This window comes from Sebastes fasciatus, chromosome 18 (genome assembly GCF_043250625.1).
Source record: "Sebastes fasciatus isolate fSebFas1 chromosome 18, fSebFas1.pri, whole genome shotgun sequence".
Lineage (NCBI taxonomy): Eukaryota > Metazoa > Chordata > Actinopteri > Perciformes > Sebastidae > Sebastes > Sebastes fasciatus.
This window is the reverse complement of record NC_133812.1, coordinates 16,565,938-16,584,039: the sequence shown is the minus strand read 5'-3', so window position 1 is coordinate 16,584,039 and position 18,102 is coordinate 16,565,938. Positions and strand designations below refer to the sequence as shown.

General features: G+C 39.5%; 2 protein-coding genes and 1 non-coding gene across 3 annotated transcripts; 2 read left to right on the top strand and 1 right to left on the bottom strand.

The window, feature by feature from the left end:
• Window positions 1-221: 221 nt before the first annotated feature.
• parp1 (poly (ADP-ribose) polymerase 1) lies at window positions 222-12,829 on the bottom strand. The gene is made up of 23 exons (XM_074615350.1): window positions 12,574-12,829; window positions 10,788-10,950; window positions 10,124-10,239; window positions 9,816-10,030; window positions 7,720-7,810; window positions 7,490-7,606; window positions 7,123-7,299; window positions 6,330-6,492; window positions 5,936-6,076; window positions 5,584-5,823; window positions 5,405-5,470; window positions 5,180-5,312; window positions 4,750-4,945; window positions 4,520-4,648; window positions 4,306-4,389; window positions 3,970-4,092; window positions 3,749-3,877; window positions 3,496-3,594; window positions 2,711-2,863; window positions 2,415-2,542; window positions 2,242-2,303; window positions 1,947-2,061; window positions 222-786 (listed from the first exon to the last, which is right to left on the bottom strand). Exons 1-23 carry the CDS (start codon window positions 12,694-12,696, stop codon window positions 705-707), a joined length of 3,045 nt encoding a protein of 1,014 aa, XP_074471451.1. The 5' UTR covers window positions 12,697-12,829; the 3' UTR covers window positions 222-704.
• Window positions 8,394-9,614, top strand: adorb1a (adenosine receptor B1a). The gene has a single exon (XM_074615351.1). The coding sequence runs from the start codon at window positions 8,470-8,472 to the stop codon at window positions 9,535-9,537; it is 1,068 nt and encodes a 355-aa protein (XP_074471452.1). The 5' UTR covers window positions 8,394-8,469; the 3' UTR covers window positions 9,538-9,614.
• A 2,878-nt stretch (window positions 12,830-15,707) lies between the features above and the next one.
• On the top strand, window positions 15,708-15,898 carry LOC141756721 (U2 spliceosomal RNA). The gene has a single exon (XR_012591527.1). It is a non-coding gene; the product is annotated as a U2 spliceosomal RNA (small nuclear RNA).
• Window positions 15,899-18,102: the final 2,204 nt, after the last annotated feature.

Genomic DNA, 18,102 nt, shown 5'->3' with positions numbered 1-18,102 from the left:
GGTAAGCGAGAAAAACACTAAGAAAAAGTGTGACACATACCATGGCAGTCGTTTTCTTTTACAGAACACTTTGCGTAAACGCTAACCACATTTATTTATTTCCATTTGTCAGCAAGGAAGACAGCTTGAGAGACAAACAACAAAACATAATATATACATGTCAAACCTTGTACAGTATCTTTGAACCCAACAGTCTACGAAATGTTCGTCTCAGCGGCTACTTACTGGTTTGTGTACGTCTGCGGATGGGTTGTTCACAACTCCTTCTAAAACTTGCAGTACTAGGCCTTATTAACTAAAGGTTTATTAAAGAATGAGGAAATAAGATCCTTTTTTTAAATTCAAGATAACCACGTGAGACAGAAAACTATGTTCATTTCTAAACCAAAACCTTTCTATGTAGTGTGCACTGTGCTTCAAATCACTATATTGAACTATGATTTCTGTGTCTGTTATTATGAGCAACTCTGAAGTAGGTATTTAAATACCTAATGTGTTACTAAGGAAAGGCTGCCGGCTAGTTAACCTGATGAAAAAGCAATAAAGTGACTAGAGATTTCCATTGACCATTTGTAAAGCGTGGTAAAGCATCACTCCTTTTACCAAACATCTTCTGTTGCAGAGAATGAAGCCCAGGCGTTTGGAGGCAACAGTGGTCTTGGTTTTCACTGAAAGAGGGTTTCGAACACGGCTCAGCAGAGCTCTCACCAGAGGGACGTCTGGTAGTTAAACTTGATCTTCAGGAGATACTTCATGTTTATCTGCGACACATCATACACAATGTATCTGGAGGAGCAGCGGTTAAAGAAAAAACAGACACTTAACAGATAATATGACCAACACAGCAAAACAGGAGGAAATTTCACACAATTTACAGACATGAGGTGATAGGAAATAGATAATCTACGGGAAGAGATCATGAATTAATGACCCTGTAGAGTAAATCTTACACTTTGTGAGGGAATTTGGTTAAGACAAGTACTACAGAGAGGTTTTAAACTCAACATTCAGTCAGTCTAAGTCAGTGATTTATGTGTCAGTTTATGTCAGAATACCTTATTTCAGTGATTCCAGGTGGGTCGCAGGAGATTTTATTAGGGTCACCAAATACATTTGCAGAATTTCTTCCATAGTCTTTTATTTAAGAGATATATATATATATCTGCAGGACACCTTTGTGCCACATGAGGAAGCCTGAAAGTTCACATTGTTCTGATAATTGTAGCCTACTTATAACACTGAATCTAATATGGAAGGCTAGCGTACGTTGCGTTTGTTTTACTGATGAGGAAAACAACGAGAGCCTGTTAACTTCACCTAAATGCTTTTATTTGGTCTCATTTATAAAGTATTTAACATGTGTATCTGTTTTTAATACATGCTTAAAAATGAAGTTGTGATTTATCAAATGTATATCACTTCAAAATTCTGGTTTACCTATTCAAGTTAATATAAGTTGATGCGGAAAATGGCAGTAAAAATGGTCAGGAACGTTAATTTATGCACACATTTGCTCTTCTCACGATTCATAGATAAGAGCCTATTGTGACTTGGGTTGCGATGGTTCGTCATATTTAAAAAGTGGGTCTCCAGAAAATAAGTTTATTTCATCCTGGTATAAAACACATGATCAGGAGGTTATAAAACAACCCTTCTCACATGAAAAGTTAAGATATGCTAGGTACCGACTTTATAATCGAATTAATTGGCAATAGAGTAAAATCGAAAGCAGAGCAGCGAGAGCTCAGCCTTTACAAATTAGTCATTACTAGTTTAACTTGAGTTTATTCAATGTCAAGAACAATATTTACTGACCAAGTCTTTGACTCTGCACTTTTCTACAAACTATTAAAAATATAATTATAGGGCAAAGACGGAAAAAGGTGGGGTCATTTGGCAAAACTATTATTAAATTCATAACCCAGGTGGTCAGTATTAAAGGATACTCGTTGTACAGGAGACTTGTGTCATCGATGTTAGTGTGGCTTCCTTTTCCCACAGGCACTTGCACCCCGTCCAAAGTGACAGATGCTCCGGGATCAGGAGCAGTTCTGCCCACGCCTGCAAGAAAAGAATAAGTTAATGCATGAAAGTCTGAAGCAGAATACAAACCAAACCTCTACGTGTGTTCAACAAAACAAGTTATGCAAATCATCTAAATAACGCATTATTAAGCAAATGTGTCTTTGCCTAAACGTTTCTCAAACAGCCCATGGACATTCAAAATACACGTTTTCTCACCTTTAACACTGTGTTTGCCCTTAGGTAATTTTGTAATGTGGGACGCCTTCTTCAATTCATGCCTGCATTAAAAAAAAAGACACATTAATTTATATTATTATCACATATTTTTAAAGCACAAGTAAAGATGATATTTAAGCTTTCTTTTTTTAAGAACTCGGACTGTCACTTACATGTTGCCGAGGGCAACCTCGGCCAGCAGCAGGAGACCTACGGGGTCTGACTGGGAGGTGTGACAGTAGTTCGCACTCTTGGACACCATGTCGGCAAAGTACACACCTTTGCCGAACATGTAACCAGTCTAGAGAAAATAAAGCACAACGGCGATGTAGCACAGGACAAAACAGAAAGAAAAATCAACTTAAAAGAAGACGATGAAAGCGACGGTATTACAATGTTGCATAAGAACAAATGTAGGAGCAGCATTTGGTTCCCCACAACTCAGACTAACCACATACAAAAAACTCACCACTGGGGCCTCTGGGGGGGCGATGCGAAGACCCTGAGACATGATACCAGCGTAGTTGGTGGCGCGAGAACCGTGCCACAGTAGCTGGCGGTTGTGTAGCTCCTCGAAGGGACGGAAGCGTTGGCGCTCTCCCTCTCGGACTACTTTGAAGATCTAGAAGATGGGATAAAGTCAGGAAACACAGTGAGAAGGTATTCTAGACATACAAAGGTACACACAATAGGTATATAATAATTAACAGTAATACAATCCCAATTTTTCGGCAGATGAAACTTAACACAATTCATTTTATTAATATATTAGCAAAATATTATATCCATAAATCTAAAGATACTGATTTTAAAACTTATTTGACTACTATTGAAAACTTAAAAATCATAAATTGGGAAAAATTATAAGTTTATTTAGACATTTCAAATTTACTCCAATTGTTTATCAGGCCCACGATTGTTTTTATTTTCTTATTATTCTTTTTCTTTCCCTACATGTTGTTATTTGTTGTATACTTTATTTAATTTTTATTTTTATACCGTGAAATATATTTACTACAATTTTTATAATGAAACAATGGAACATGTACATCCTGTATGTAACAACTACATTGAACTTTCTTAAAGTAAAGAAAAAACAATATATAAAAAAACCTGTGATACACATACTGAAGGAGAATTGACATAAAGTTTGTGATATAATCAGTAACTATAAACAAAGATGTATACAAACTAAGAATTTGCAAAATAATGCTCAAATGAAGCAGTTGTCTTGTTAAAAAAAAGTTGACGTACCTCTTGCACTTCCAGTGTGTAAGTGTTGTGTGTAGCAGCGTGGGTGTTCTTAACATATTGTATAATGATCTCAGCCTCCTCTGTAGTCTTGTCAACAACCTGTGAAATAACAAATATATAGCATACTGTAATCTTTCCATACATAATCTCTTCATACAATGACCGTGCTGAAGATTATTCTTGAAGAAAAGTAGATCATCTTGCACATCGTCTGTAACTGTGACAGAGTGAAACATGGAGTTACGCTCCTCACCTCAATCTTGGTCTTGAGTTTCTCGTAGTTGATGTCGATGGGATCGCTCTCGTTGTCCTGGGCGCCGCCTCTCAGCAGGCTGTACGCCACTTCGATGTCCAACAGGTTGTCCAACATCTGAACTCTAGCCTGAACAGTGATGTATGTGGATGTCGTGAGATCCATTTATACTCCATCCACGTATAAAGCAAGAGAGAATTGCAGAGTGTTTGTGTCCTTACTTGAATGTAGTCCAGGCTGTTGAGCAGCGGAGGCTTCTTCATACCAAAGTCGTGAGGTATCAGGGTGTAGAAGCGATTGGAGAGATCCAGGATGTGGGCCTCACCCAGACAATCCGACACAGCCTATGATAAAACAAGACGACCAATATAGTCAAAATAATTTAAAAATAGATTGCATGGGGAGAATGTGTGCTACAAGCACTGGCACAGAAACACTACTTATAGAAATGTCACAAATTTATCACAAGAGTCCAACTGAATTAAAGGGAAGCAGGAGAAGGAACTGAATGTGTTAAAGTGGATTGCAAATAGTCCTATGAAAGGTTGTTTGCTGACCTGCTGTACGTCAGTGAGGAGAGCGTAGGCACTCTGGATCTGCCTCTTACTCAGCTTTCCAAGGGGCATCTTCTGGAGGTCAATCTGAAGACAGGAGAGGAGAAATAAGCTGTACGTATGTTGGGATACATAAAAGAATAACGCACACACTGGGGTTGCATTAACACTATAAAAAGTTAACATACACAACCACAAACAAATTAAAAGGTTTTACCTCAAACTCAACCATGGCCTTCTTCATGCTCTCTACATCAAAGATCATCTTGATCAGCTCCTGGACGGGCTTGGCCAGCTTGGACTTGGTGCCGGCGGTGGCCGTCAGCCTCTTCACCGCTTCCTCATCCTGTCAAGGAACATGAACACCACCGAGACAAACAGTCAGATACAGAAAAAAAACATACTGTGGGATATCTACTCTCTAGTTTTGTGTTAATGTGTGTGTACCTGTCCATAGTCGATCTCCAGGGGGTAGAACTTGTTGGGAAATTTGGTGAAGTTGGAGCAGCTCCAGTCGTTGCCCGTCTTTTCTTTGTAGACACCCAGGAAGTTGTCCAGGGCAGAGTTCTTGTCATGAAACTTGTCCAGCTTATTGCCTCCGATGGTGGTGCCCACTCTGCCCCAAGACCTGAACACCCAGTACCTGCACATATAGGAAAGATAGTTGAGGTAGAATGATTATCGGGATACAGAAATTCTCCAATTATGGCAAAAATAATAGGAAAAGGACACAAACAGTACCACTGCACTGCAGCTAGCAAGCTAAGACACCCCGTAAATTTAAATGTAAGGGGTGTCTAGTGTAATATGTGGCTTTTAATAACCTCTGCACAGCAAAAAAAAAGGAAGTGAAATGATTTTCTGCAGCAACACTGACCGTTTCTGTACATCATCCTCCAGCAGCTGCAGTTTATAGTAGGAGTTAGTTCCTCTGACGATGTCCACAAGGCCCAGGGTGGCACTGTACATCTTCCCGCTCTGCTCCAGGACATGAGCGCTGTTCTCCAGACCTGAGAAATCAAAATCATCAGTCAAAGTCAGAAGACAAACAAAAAAACTGGACGGAGAAATTCTGTTTTCAATGCAGGGCGCTCATGACTACCTGAATCTGGATCCACAGCAGCTCCTCCTTTGACTGTGAGTTTCATCTTCTTGGATTTGCTACCACCTGTAAAAATAAAGAGTCCAAAGCTACACATGAATCACCCCTCTAAAACACAACCAAACATTTAGATAAACATCTATAAGCACATGCATTAACAACATGTATATATCCTTTACCTTCCTCCTCCTTCACCCTGCCTGTGCTCTTGGTAGCCAGCGTTCCAGACTTGGAGGCTGCAGACGGAGCTTGAGCCTCCACTTTGACCTCTGCACCCCAGGGTGAGATGGCGTGCAGGGAAACCAGTTCCTGGAGGGCTTTACCCGACGACTTGATGTCTGTAAGGAAATCCTCGGCGACCACGCGCACGCCTGCGTCCCTCGCTTCCTCCATCTTCTTACTCATCTTCTCCACCTCCTCTGTGAAAACATGGAGGTGTGATAAAAGACGGCAAGTTAGAAAAGTGGAGATGTGATATTCAGGGAACTCACTGGCCCACATATTGACATTTTCTTTTGACTGGTTACTCACTTTTGGTGCTGAGGCAGAGCGAGGCCTTATTGGCTGTGCTGGTAATCTTTCCGCCCATCTCCTCTACAACAACCTTCAGATCATCCTTGTTCTTGGTCAGCTTGCCCACAGTCAACAGTTTCATACCAGTAAGAGGTTTGTCTATGGGACAAGAAACACAGATATTACAAAACAACACCACTGTATGGAAGTATTTGAACTATTTGGTGTTCAAATTCCACTGGACATAGCTGTCTTCTGTTTATTTAAATACGATTTTAAGTGCATATTAAATGCATCAATTAAATCAAATCACAAGCATACATAGCAAACAGAGAGGATACAGAATACAAATAAAATAAACATTTCAATATTTGCATGATATTGATGCACTCCTTCAGGTGTCTTCACTAACCTGCAGGTGCTCCCTCGGGCAGTCGCTCAGTCGGAGCGCTGGATGCACTCGCCAGGGGTTCTGCTTTGGCTTTGGCGAGGGTTTGGGGGGGAGCCTCCTTCGGGTAAACCCTGTCCTGTCGCTTGAACTTGAATTTTTTCAGGAAGGGAACTTCGTGGAATTCCTAAAACGATAAAGCCAAAATATTCCAAATATTCGTAAAATTATGACACGAATATGTGGCCTTTTCTTGATCTTTTTATTGGATTAGGGCTGCAACTAACGATTATTTTCATTGCTGATTAATCTGTCGATAATTTTCTCGATTAATCGATTAGTTGTTTGGTCTATAAAATGTCAGAAAATGGTGAAAAATGTCGATCAGTGTTTCTCGAAGCCCAAGATGACGTCCTCAAATGTCTTGTTTTGTCAAATATGTTCAGTTTACGGTCATAGAGGAGTAAAGACACCAGAAAATATTCACATTTAAGAAGCTGAAATCAGAGAATTTTGACTTTTTTTCTTAAAAAAAACCTCAAAAACTGATAAATCGATTATCAAAATAGTTGGTGATTAATTAAATAGTTGACAACTAATCGATTAATCGTTGAAGGTCTTGATTGTATGGTTATTTTATTCACCATACAACGACTGACTGACTGAATATAATCAACAAGACCAACTAATACTTACATTTCCCACCATAACTCAGCTGCTATATGAAACCATCACAATGACATGAATACTGCTCAAGACAACAGGTGGTGATTTAGCTATAAACAGCCAAAAGAAGCCCTGATGTGAGGTGACCTACCTTGGGGATGACCCAGTCTTTGCGTATGGGTGTTGCGGTTTTGAACACGCACTTAGTCCAGGCCGAGATGTCCCCTGTACAGTAATACGCGTCGCCCTTGAACACCACCTGGCCCTTACACTCCTTACAGGCCTCCAGAGCTCCAAAAGCCATGCCGTCGGCCAGGCAGTCCACCAGCTGTCAGTTAAAACACACACACATGCTAATGATGGAACAGCATCAGGTATTACAGGGGCTACAGTTGCAGTTATTTATATGTTACATATACCAGTGGTTCTCAACCTTTGTTGTCAAGGACACCTATGGATTTTTTAAAATGCCATTTCATCTTGAATTCAGTTATAGATAAACAAGATGAGTCTCTTACGTTGGACTCTCCAGAGGGAACCTCCTGGCTATTTGCAATCAGCAGCTCTTTCATATCGTTGGTTGAACAAAACTTCCTCAGCTTGTCTTTGATTCCCCAAACCAGCTGGCTTTGGGTCTGCAGATGCACGGAAAAAAACACCACAAACAGAGCAAGCAGCACATTAAAAACATGCGCACCAAACATAATGTAATGTTAATACAATGGAGGAAAAAAAAAAAAAAACGTACCTTCAACTGCTCCTCCAGCTTCTTCTTCTCATCCTCTTCCTCCTTCTTCTGTTTCTTTGACACTCCGTCCACCTCGTCAGCTTTACGCTTCCTGTAAGAGCGAAAAGAGAAGTTCCAAATAGTTTTCTTCCTAACTTTTAATTTGTTGTTTTGTTTTTATTTAATAACATCCCACGTTAACTTCCTAAATGAGGCCAAAAGGGATACTGGAACAAAACCAGGATTTGGAACAAACAAGCCTGACACCTTTATTCATTAGGCTCATTCATTAGGGCCCCATCAGTTAATGGACACACACACACACAAGCAGGTACATGTCTCCACAATCCCAGGTGTCAATGCTGATATCATCCAACCTGCCCTGACAAGAAATATCCATTAGCCTCCCTGTGAGAGCAGACACACACCAAATCATCAGTTAATGACTCTGGCTGATTCTATGGAGTGCAAAAACCAAGACAAACATCCCTTATCAGACATATCAAGAGGGAAGAAGGGAAATCTATAAAGTAGCGTCCTCCAGATTTCTTCAAACAGATGTGTGAATGCTCTTTAATGTGAGGACAGGTGTGTGCAGTTATCAGGATGGCTGCTGTCAGAATAACGACGAGGGAGTTTCTTCAGTGATGTTTTAGAGAGAATCGTCCTGCTGTAGATTGGTGAGTAACTTTTCTGCTTTCTTGTATTTCATCGCCCCGTTGAGCAGCTCGACTTCTAACTTGAATCTTGTTTCTTTCTTTAGAGACGACCATGGAGAACACCACCGCACAACTCTACACTTTCCACCCAACTACACCCCCTGCGTCATCTCCTTTCCTTTCCTCCTCCAACCTCACCTCCTCCCTTCCTTCACCTCCGCCCGCTGACCTGGTGATCTCCCCTAACGTGGCGTACATGGCGGCTGAGCTCGTCATCGCCTTTCTCTCTACAATCGGCAACGTGTTGGTCTGCGCTGCCGTGGGCCTCAACCGCAAGCTGCGCACCGTAACCAACTACTTCTTGGTCTCGCTTGCGGTCGCAGACATCTGTGTGGGCGCGATCGCCATTCCCTGTGCCATCCTGACTGACGTCGGTTTACCGCGTCACAATCTCTACCTGTGTCTGCTCATGCTGAGCGTTTTAATAATGTTCACCCAGAGCTCCATCTTCAGCCTGCTGGCGGTGGCTGTGGAGCGCTACGTGGCCATCTTCATGCCCTTCCGCTACCAGGTCCTGATGACGCCTCGCAACGCCGCGTTAGTGATCCTGACCACGTGGCTGCTGGCGTTTCTCATCGGGCTCGTGCCTCTGATGGGCTGGCACAAGACGCCGCCTGATTCCGGCTACTGTTTCTTTGTCTTCGTGGTGGACATGACCTACATGGTGTATTTCAACTTCTTCGCCTGCGTGCTGACACCCTTGGTGATCATGTTTCTCATCTACGCCCAAATCTTCGTCACGGTCAAGCGGCAGGTGAGGCGCATCGCGTCTGAGCAAAGCGGCAGAGGGGAGGGACAGATGAGGGCTGCGGCCAGCATGCGCCGAGAGATGAAGACCGCCACTTCGCTCTTTCTGGTTCTTTTCCTCTTCACAGTCTGCTGGATCCCGCTCCACCTCATCAACTGCTTCCTGCTGCTCTGCCCGCGCTGCCCTGTGCCGCTAGAGTTGCTGCTCGCCGCCATCATCCTGTCACATGCCAACTCTGCTGTCAACCCCTTCCTGTATGCGTACACGATGACAGCGTTCAGGGACACCTTCAAGGCAATTTTCATGTGCTGCAGGACGGTGGGAGACAGAGAGGCTTCGAATGCAGCCAGTGGTGATGATAGAGAGCGCTGAGATCCCAAACACTGAACGCTGTCTGTCACAATCTTAAAGGGTTGGTGCAACTATAAGGATGTATACATAATGTAGAAGGGCTTTGGAAAATAGCATTTTGACGCTAAAACCTACATACTTGTACATACAAATCTGAATGTTTGCATTTGAATAGATGAGGAACACCACTGGGAAGCTACAGAATGATATAAAAACCTTGAAAAAAATAAAAATAATGGACCCACCCTTTAAGTACCCAACCTGCACAAAAGAATATCATCCCTTCTTCTTCGTCTCACCCTTCAGTTTTGACAACAGGGAGCCTCTTCTTAAGCTCCTCCATGTCTTCCGCCCGTAGTGCGTTGAAACCCTTCAGCTGGGCGGCGCTGTATTCCGGCTTGAAGACCAGTTCCTCCCTGCGGCTCACGAAACACGCTGTGTGGTACCAGCGGTCGATCAGACCCAGCTGGGGCTTCTCCGCGTCCACAGTTTTCTTGGATACACGGATCTGATCCTGAAGGAGAGAATCACAGACTATATATATAGGTCATATTGAATACATTGATTGCATTTGCATAGATGTGTGCAAATAAAAGTGGCTGCTAACCTTTTCTATTTTCTGATCGCAGCCTTTGCATGTGCTGCGGTTCGACTTGGCGTATTCAACCGCAAAGTCGTTCAGTGTCTTCTGTCCTTTAGCTCCGCTCTTCTGGTCCCCTTTTCCTACAAGAAGGAAGTTATCCAATTTGAATTTGCAAGCAAACCAAGAGTAATCAATCAAGTAATAAATAAACACATCACAGGCAGTAATTGTAAAGATATTGTATAAACATTATATCAAACCTCTGTGAGATACTACACTATAAATAGATGTTTCATTTATTTTATATGAGCTTGTGTTTGTTTTTTCACTGATAAAGGCAAAAAAGAAATAACTGCTGATAACTGATGGGAGAATGTGTTCACTGTTTGCTGTGAGTTGCTGCTTCACTGTCATGATGTATGATGATCTGTACGCCTGTTTGACAGAACAACGTTTACTAAGCCATTGAATAAAAGCCCATAGTACCTCTATGTTTAAGTGTAATAAGCTGTTTGGCAACCTGAATAGAAAAAAATGCTGCTCAACACAAATAGACTGCAGCAGTACATTGCTGACTGTCATCTACTGTAGGTACTGACTATGAATAAGTACCTCATACAACCCCACTTCAAAACACCCAAACTATCCCTTTAAGATGTAAGTGAAATGCTAAAAGTGGAGAACTGACCTCCTGCCGCTCCACCGCTTTCAATGGCCTTTTTGACCTTCTCCTGGTCGTCCCAGCGGAGGTCAGAATACCCGCCGATATCAGCCGTGGACTGAGCCGCTGCTCGCAGCCAGAAGCAGGAGAAGTGGTGCCAGTGGGGGACTTTTCCATCGAACATGGGCGACTGCCGGACAAAGAACAAACACGGTCATATAATGTCTTTCATGTCTGTCTAAGGACTTATTTTGGGATGATACAAAATATGTTGTTTGCAATGTAATGATATGTGTAATAAGTTCACTACCTAAATTAGACAGCAATAGGCAGGCATTGCATAAACGCACAATCTGATTATTTAATCTTTAGGCCTATGTATTGAAAGGTCTTTGTTGTGTAAAAAAAAGTAACACAACTTTGAAAAAAATGTTTATGATCATTCAGAAACCCTAAAGACTTGCAATTTTGGGACTAGACCTCGAGGACTTGAGACTTGACTTGCCCTAAAATAACTACTGATCTACATGAAACTAGTGATGTTGTTAAGTAGGTTAACTATGGTAGTTTATGGAAGCAGATTCTGATACTTCTTAGACTAAAGTTCATTTAATTTCATTGTTTTTGGACAATAAGTCAACTTGAATCAAAATATGGTAACTGGAGTTCACCACAGCAATGCTATTTTTGACATTTTATAGATCCACGTGGGCTGGGCACTTTGTATGAGCATGACATAATAAACAACTACTACAACCGGGGAGGATGGAAACACAAACATACTTAATGTGGCCAATGTAATCAGTTTTTATCTGGACTATAAATACAGGCTTTTCTATAAATTATACAAAGTGGCTTATTGAAATATTACTTTTTAGTAAAATGTCATTCTATCTATTATTATATATATTTTGTCCTAATTGTTTTGTTATCATTATTATGTAGTCATATTATTCCTTTATATTAATCTTGTCTCTATAGGTGGAGGCTTCAGATAAACCCAGTGGGTTTTTCTTCCTGCACTGTGTATTATTCATTTATTTTTTTGTTATGTTGTAAAAGTCTTAAATTGTGCAAAACAAATAAACAAATAAACAAAATAAGCAATAAAGTGATGAACCTGTGCCTCTGCTGACTGTGAAAAGTCCAGTGATTGAGAGTCTGGAGCTGCTCCACACACCATGAATAAGGAGGTTTCTCAGGCTCTTAGTTAATTAATTCTGGAGAGAGGTTCATCACTTTATTGCTTATTTTGTTTATTTGTTTTGCACAAGTTAAGACTTTTACAACATAACAAAAAAATAAATGAATAATATACAGTGCAGGAAGAGGCAAAAAAACCACACTGGGCCTATCTGAAGCCTCCACCTATAGAGACAAGATTAACATAAAGAAATAATTCTCTCAAATACAAAAACACATGTTTGTGGATAGTGAAATATTTGCAGATCATGGTACATATTTGTGAATTGTCTTCTGTGGATTACAACTAATAAAGTGCAATAAAAACTTCCATAATTCATGCATTGTTTGTGTGCAGTTTGAAGACTTTAAACAGAACATGAAGCTGCATAAACATGCATTAAATGAACCCATGCATGCTATTGAGATTTGGCTCTTTGTGAACAAGATTCAACAATGTTAACCATTTAAATGCTAACTAAAGGCCTAACTTAACACATCTGAACCCACACTATAAACTACATACTTTCATGTTCTCTTAAATGCATTAATACCCCCTCTACTAGCAGATTAAAGCAGCTTAATTAAACAAGCTTACAGTGTGGTGGTGAGCTAGCTAGCTACCAGTTACCTGCACCATGATGGCCATCCTCAGAGAGTCCTTCGCTATGTTTTCTTTGCATTTCTTGCACGATGCTCGGCCGCTTTTGGCGTATTCAGCCTTGTACAGCTTGTCCTCTTGAGCGTCCGCCATCCCTTCTTTAAGACTACTGCGAATTAAAAGAGGAGCTGAGGAGGAACTTCTCTCTGGATGACAAGGAGACACAATCAATGCTGCACACAGAGAGAGAAGAGAAGAGAAGAGAAGCCAGCATGCCTTCTGCACAGGAACTACACAGAGGAGCTCTCACTCTGTCTCTGTTTCATGATACCAAAAACTTCCCCCCACACAAAGCACCAGCAAATCTATATATTTACAGATATTACCACTACACATTTACTCCAGTGGTGGAAGAAGTATTCAGATCTTCAATAATTAAATAATTAAGTATCCTTTTTTAAATTGATTATATCTGTTTTTGCATGTGTATGTACTGCGTGTGCGTATATGTATGTATATGTGTATACAGTATATATATGTTTATATAAATAGATTTGATTTTATTTTATTGTTTTTAATTTAATTTTTTTTACTTGTGTATATTCTTTTTACTTATTTATCTATTTTTGAATATAATATTTTTTTCCTGCACTATACTCATTTTTAACAGTCTCTTCTGCACTATATTCACTTTTTTAATAGTCCTGTATCACAGTTGTTACCCTGCACTATATTCACTTTTTACAGTTTTCTTCATCTCCTTGTATTTTTATATCTGGTATATTTTTTTGTACTTTGCACTACTAACTTTTTTACTGCCTTTTTACTAACATGTTTTGCACTATGGAACTGTGATGCTGGAAACTTGAATTTCCCTCGGGATCAATAAAGTTATTATCTATCTATCTATTGGGTTGTTATTTCGTAGGCTATATACATTAATGTGCTCATACAAGTGCCCAGCCCATAGCATTGCTGTGGTGAAACAACATTTCCACAACTTCTTACATATAACATTACAATACAAACAACATATTTTGTATCATCTCCCAAACTCTACAAATAAAATGTGCCACAAAAGTTCCTTTCCTAAAACACACTTTTTTTTTTTAAACAATCATCCAACCAGAAGAAGTCCTTAGACATTTACAATTAATCATGGCTTTAATGAGTTTTCTTAAATCAGAGTATCATGTTTCAAGCTCTGTTGTAAATTATTTCAGCGGGAATTAAGACTTGAGACTCTAAACACTTGAGACTTGAAGGGAAAACATGAAACAATAAATAATACCTAAATTAGACAGCAATAAACACACACATTGAGTGTTTAATTTTTTAGGCCTATGTATTGAAAACTCTTATGCCTTATTATGTAAAAAAAAAAAAAACACTAATAACTATTAATCTAGTTCTTTAAAGGTGGCTTCTTGTGTCAGGGCCATTAGACGCCAGATGAGTTGATATGTGCAGTAGTCTGTGGTTAATCATTGTAGACCTATCTGCCTCAGAAACATCACAAAGCAAGAACACAACTACAGAGTGATGCACTTCTCACAATAGACGATCTAGGAGGTGGCAGCAAAATACCCGCGCGAGTTGCAGCCAGAACTAATCGAGTCAAGAGAAGCGATCGCGCTCTCCACCATCCTCTCCACTGATAACCCCATAAACCTATTATACCATAGCTGCTGTACCATATCATATTATGCTAATGTTATACTGTCTTAAAACATTATATACTAGCCTATATTACATGTTGCTATATTATTACATAACACTAAGTAGCCTATCATCAGGCAATTTAATCACATTAGCCTAAACATTATTCTGGTTTACACTGTTTATATAAGATAAGATAAGATATTCCTTTATTAGTCCAGCAGTGGGGAAATTTGCAGTAAAGGGGATATGTCAAAAAACAAGATGCATCAGCTAACACAGTAAAAAAAAGTGCTAAACAAAGTGTAACAAAATATGAACCATTTAAATAGAAGGAAGTATAAAAATAGTATATACAGTATTGACAATAAACAGACTATTAACAAAACTGCACACCTTATAATGTAAGGCAATCATATTTTATGATACTGTCATTTTGTATGTAAAATCTTAATCTGCAAACTGTTCTTCCTTCTATTTAAATGGTTCATATTTTGTTACACTTTGTTTAGCTCTTTTTTTACTGTGTTAGCTGATGCATCTTGTTTTTTGCACTATCCCTTTTGCTGCTGTACACTGCAAATTTCCCCACTGCTGGACTAATAAAGGAATATCTTATCTTATCTTATCTTATCTTAAAAACACATTTCCCCTCTTAAAGTGAAGCTAGTGAGGCATAAAGTAGCATAAAATGGAAATAAATGTATCTCTAAATTGTACTTTGGTTTGTTATCTTTTAATAACATTGTCATTTAATATAAGCACATTAAAACATATAGTTTTGAATCTTTGCCAATGCAACATGCAGTATTTGTGTTTTTCTTTGTATATAAATAGGCCTATATAGGCTACTAACTGTAGTTAGGTCGTATGTCCACTAGAGACTGTTGGAGCTCCATTTGTCTTTGAAAACAGAGACACTTATTGTCATAAACAGCACATAACAGCACCCACAGAGGACTCTGTCATGATCACTCTTTAAAGTGTTAACTTTAATGAAAAATAAACACAGTTAATGTATTGTAACGTTGTTATAACTGTGGTTAATTCCTATTGGCTAATAAAACACCACGTGACCCGGACGTGTTGACAAGTCCCATTACATTTGTTTCTTTAAGTTAAAATACGTTGTCAAAAACAGCACATATTATCACCCACAGAGGACTATGTCATGAACACTCTTTAAAGTGTTAACTTTAATGAAAAATAAACACAGCTTAATGTACTGTAACGTTGTTTTAACTGTTTCTCCTGTTTTTAATTCCTATTGGCTTATAAGGCACCACGTGACCCGAAAGTGTTGACGTCACATTTTATTTTTACATTTGTTTCTTTAATTTAAAATACTTTATAGCGATTCTATGACATTTTCCTTTAACTATCGTGAGCTGCACTTTTCTATTATTTCCTAAACTGTCCCAAAACTGTGACTTTATTTTTTTTAGACCCGTCAGTGAGAATAGCTGTGCGAAGAAATACTCCCTTAACTCTAACTATCTCTAGTTATCGCTTCTCGGCCTTTTGGCTAAGATCAAGTGTAGTATCTGTTCTTATCAGTTTAATATCTGATACGTCCCCTACCCGGGGACTATATATTAAATTGATTTTTGGAGCTGGGAGATGGAAAAGGGGCTTGCTCCGTCCACTCCACGCATCGACCTGGTATTGCAGTACCTCCAGGAACGGTGCACCCCCTATACATGTAAAATATAATATCGAAACTGTTGAAACCAGTTCGGAAACTTGTGTTCAGTGGATTATTTCTTTGTTGTTATAATGCTTACTGGCATTGTATTTTACATGGTTGGAAACCCTGTTTATTTACCTTTATAATGATGTCCAACTTGTAAGGATCATGCATTTGTGGGATGAGCAGCACAGCTGATTATGTGGGTAGCGCCCAAAAAAATGGCGTTCCATTCCTCAACCAGGATTCGTTGCAGGTCAGCCAGCGTGGTTGTGTGTTCCCTCAATGATGTCACTGGCAAAACAAGGCTTGTCATCATTGAAGGCCATCTCAATGCAGGGAGATATCGGGATGAGATTCTGCAGCCAGTGGCGATCCCATATCTCCACAATCTGGGACCTAACTTCATCCTCCAAGATGACAATGCTCGCCCCCCACTGAGCCAGGGTTATCACAGACTACCTCCACAATGTGGGAGTAGAGAGAATGGAACGGCCTGCCAAGAGTCCAGACCTCAACCCAATTGAACACTTGTAGGATCAGCTTGGGCGTGCTGTACGTGTTAGAGTGACCAACACAACCACGCTGGCTGACCTGCAACGAATCCTGGTTGAGGAATGGAACGCCATCCCACAGCAACGTGTGACCAGGTTGGTGACCAGCATGAGGAGGAGGTGCCAGGCTGTTGTGGCTGTGTATGGATCTTCCACCCACTACTGAGGCTCCTGACATATTGTATTAAATGAATAAAGTGTAAAATAGACAATATGTCTTGTTTGTTCCTTGTTACTGATGGAGAGTTCAATCATCCAATCCACCAAACAACTCAAAACAAGAGTCAAGACCAACAGGAGAATACACTGTTTACCATTGGCAGAGCATTTTGGCAAATTTTTCTTGGGCGCTACCCACATAATCAGCTGTGCTGATCATCCCACAAATGCATGATCCTTACAAGTTGGACATCATTGTGAAGGTAAATAAACAGGCTTTCCAATCATGTAAAATACAATGACCATTAGCATTGTAACAACAGAGAAATAATCCACCAAACACAAGTTTCAGAACTTTTTTTTCCCAGTTTACATTCGTGACTCTGATATCCATGGACACTGACCGTAAACTAACTTCAACCCTTACATCCAAAAAAGTAAACTACAGACTTGTCCAGTCAAAAGAAAAGATCAATTATTTGTAAATAATTTGCATAACGGACAAATGTTACTGGAGTTTAATATCACATCTTTCTCAGAATGAATCATATGCGCAATTAAAATGAAACAACACCACTTGTTTCCATTGATGGTTTTATTAGCAGAAAATGTAGGCTATTAAATATTTTTTGTAAAAATTATGAAAAAACAAACATAATATTCCTTGGAAAAATGAATCTCACATTGTTACCATTTTGCTGTGACACATTATATTTCCAGAATGCCAAACTTTTAGAAAACAGCCTTATTTTAAATGCCATGTGTTTAAACATATACATCTGAAGTATAAATACTTTGATCATGGATTCATCAATATTCATATTTTGGAGTTTCTCTGTTTTCTGGAGAGACTGGTCCCATAGTTTAGCTTGTCATTCTTCAGTTAAAACATAAGAAAACACATAATAATTTGCAGTAACAAAGTGTTCCTTATGTGACAGTGACAAAAGGCGTCAGGCCTACAGTATTATTAAATCATTATTACAGGAAAACAACCTCCTGTGTCATTTGGTTTTAGTACACGAGAGGAGGAGTGACATGGTAGGTGTTTTTTTGGCATTAAAGTTGGTTCAACAGATACTCTGCCATGGAAATATATCTATAGCTAAGTAACGAAAGTGAGAGTAATAGTATACTGAGGCAAAACTGAAGCACGGTGTGATTTGTCACGATCGGATGTTTGACAAAAAAACTCAGAAATACCACTTCAATAGGAGCTACACACAGGTGAAAAGTATTCACAGCACAATATGAAAGCAAGCAGCAATCGATTCATAAATAATGGGACTTATTATGTCGACCAAAGTCCCACTAAAACGGATATTTTTTGAAAGTCTTAACATTAGCTTAGTGGAAGTGATGTGTCAACTCACAGTACAAAATATACTGAAAATTGTCAAAATGATGCAAGATAACAGTAAAAAAAACAAACACTAGTGAGCCTTGTATAGGCCATTGGAAAGTCTAGGAGAGGTTGAGCTGATTGTTTTGAGGTATTTT

What these genes read in the sequence shown, in the direction of transcription:
- adorb1a (XM_074615351.1), top strand. Translation starts at nt 8,470, where the DNA reads ATGGAGAACACCACCGCACAACTCTACACTTTCCACCCAACTACACCC.
- parp1 (XM_074615350.1), bottom strand. Translation starts at nt 12,696, where the DNA reads ATGGCGGACGCTCAAGAGGACAAGCTGTACAAGGCTGAATACGCCAAA. An exon ending in ACAGCCTGGACTACATTCAA is followed by an intron (nt 3,878 to 3,969) that starts GTAAGGACACAA and finishes ATCACTGTTCAG; the next exon opens with GCTAGAGTTCAGATGTTGGA. An exon ending in GGGCAAACACAGTGTTAAAG is followed by an intron (nt 2,062 to 2,241) that starts GTGAGAAAACGT and finishes CTTTTCTTGCAG; the next exon opens with GCGTGGGCAGAACTGCTCCT.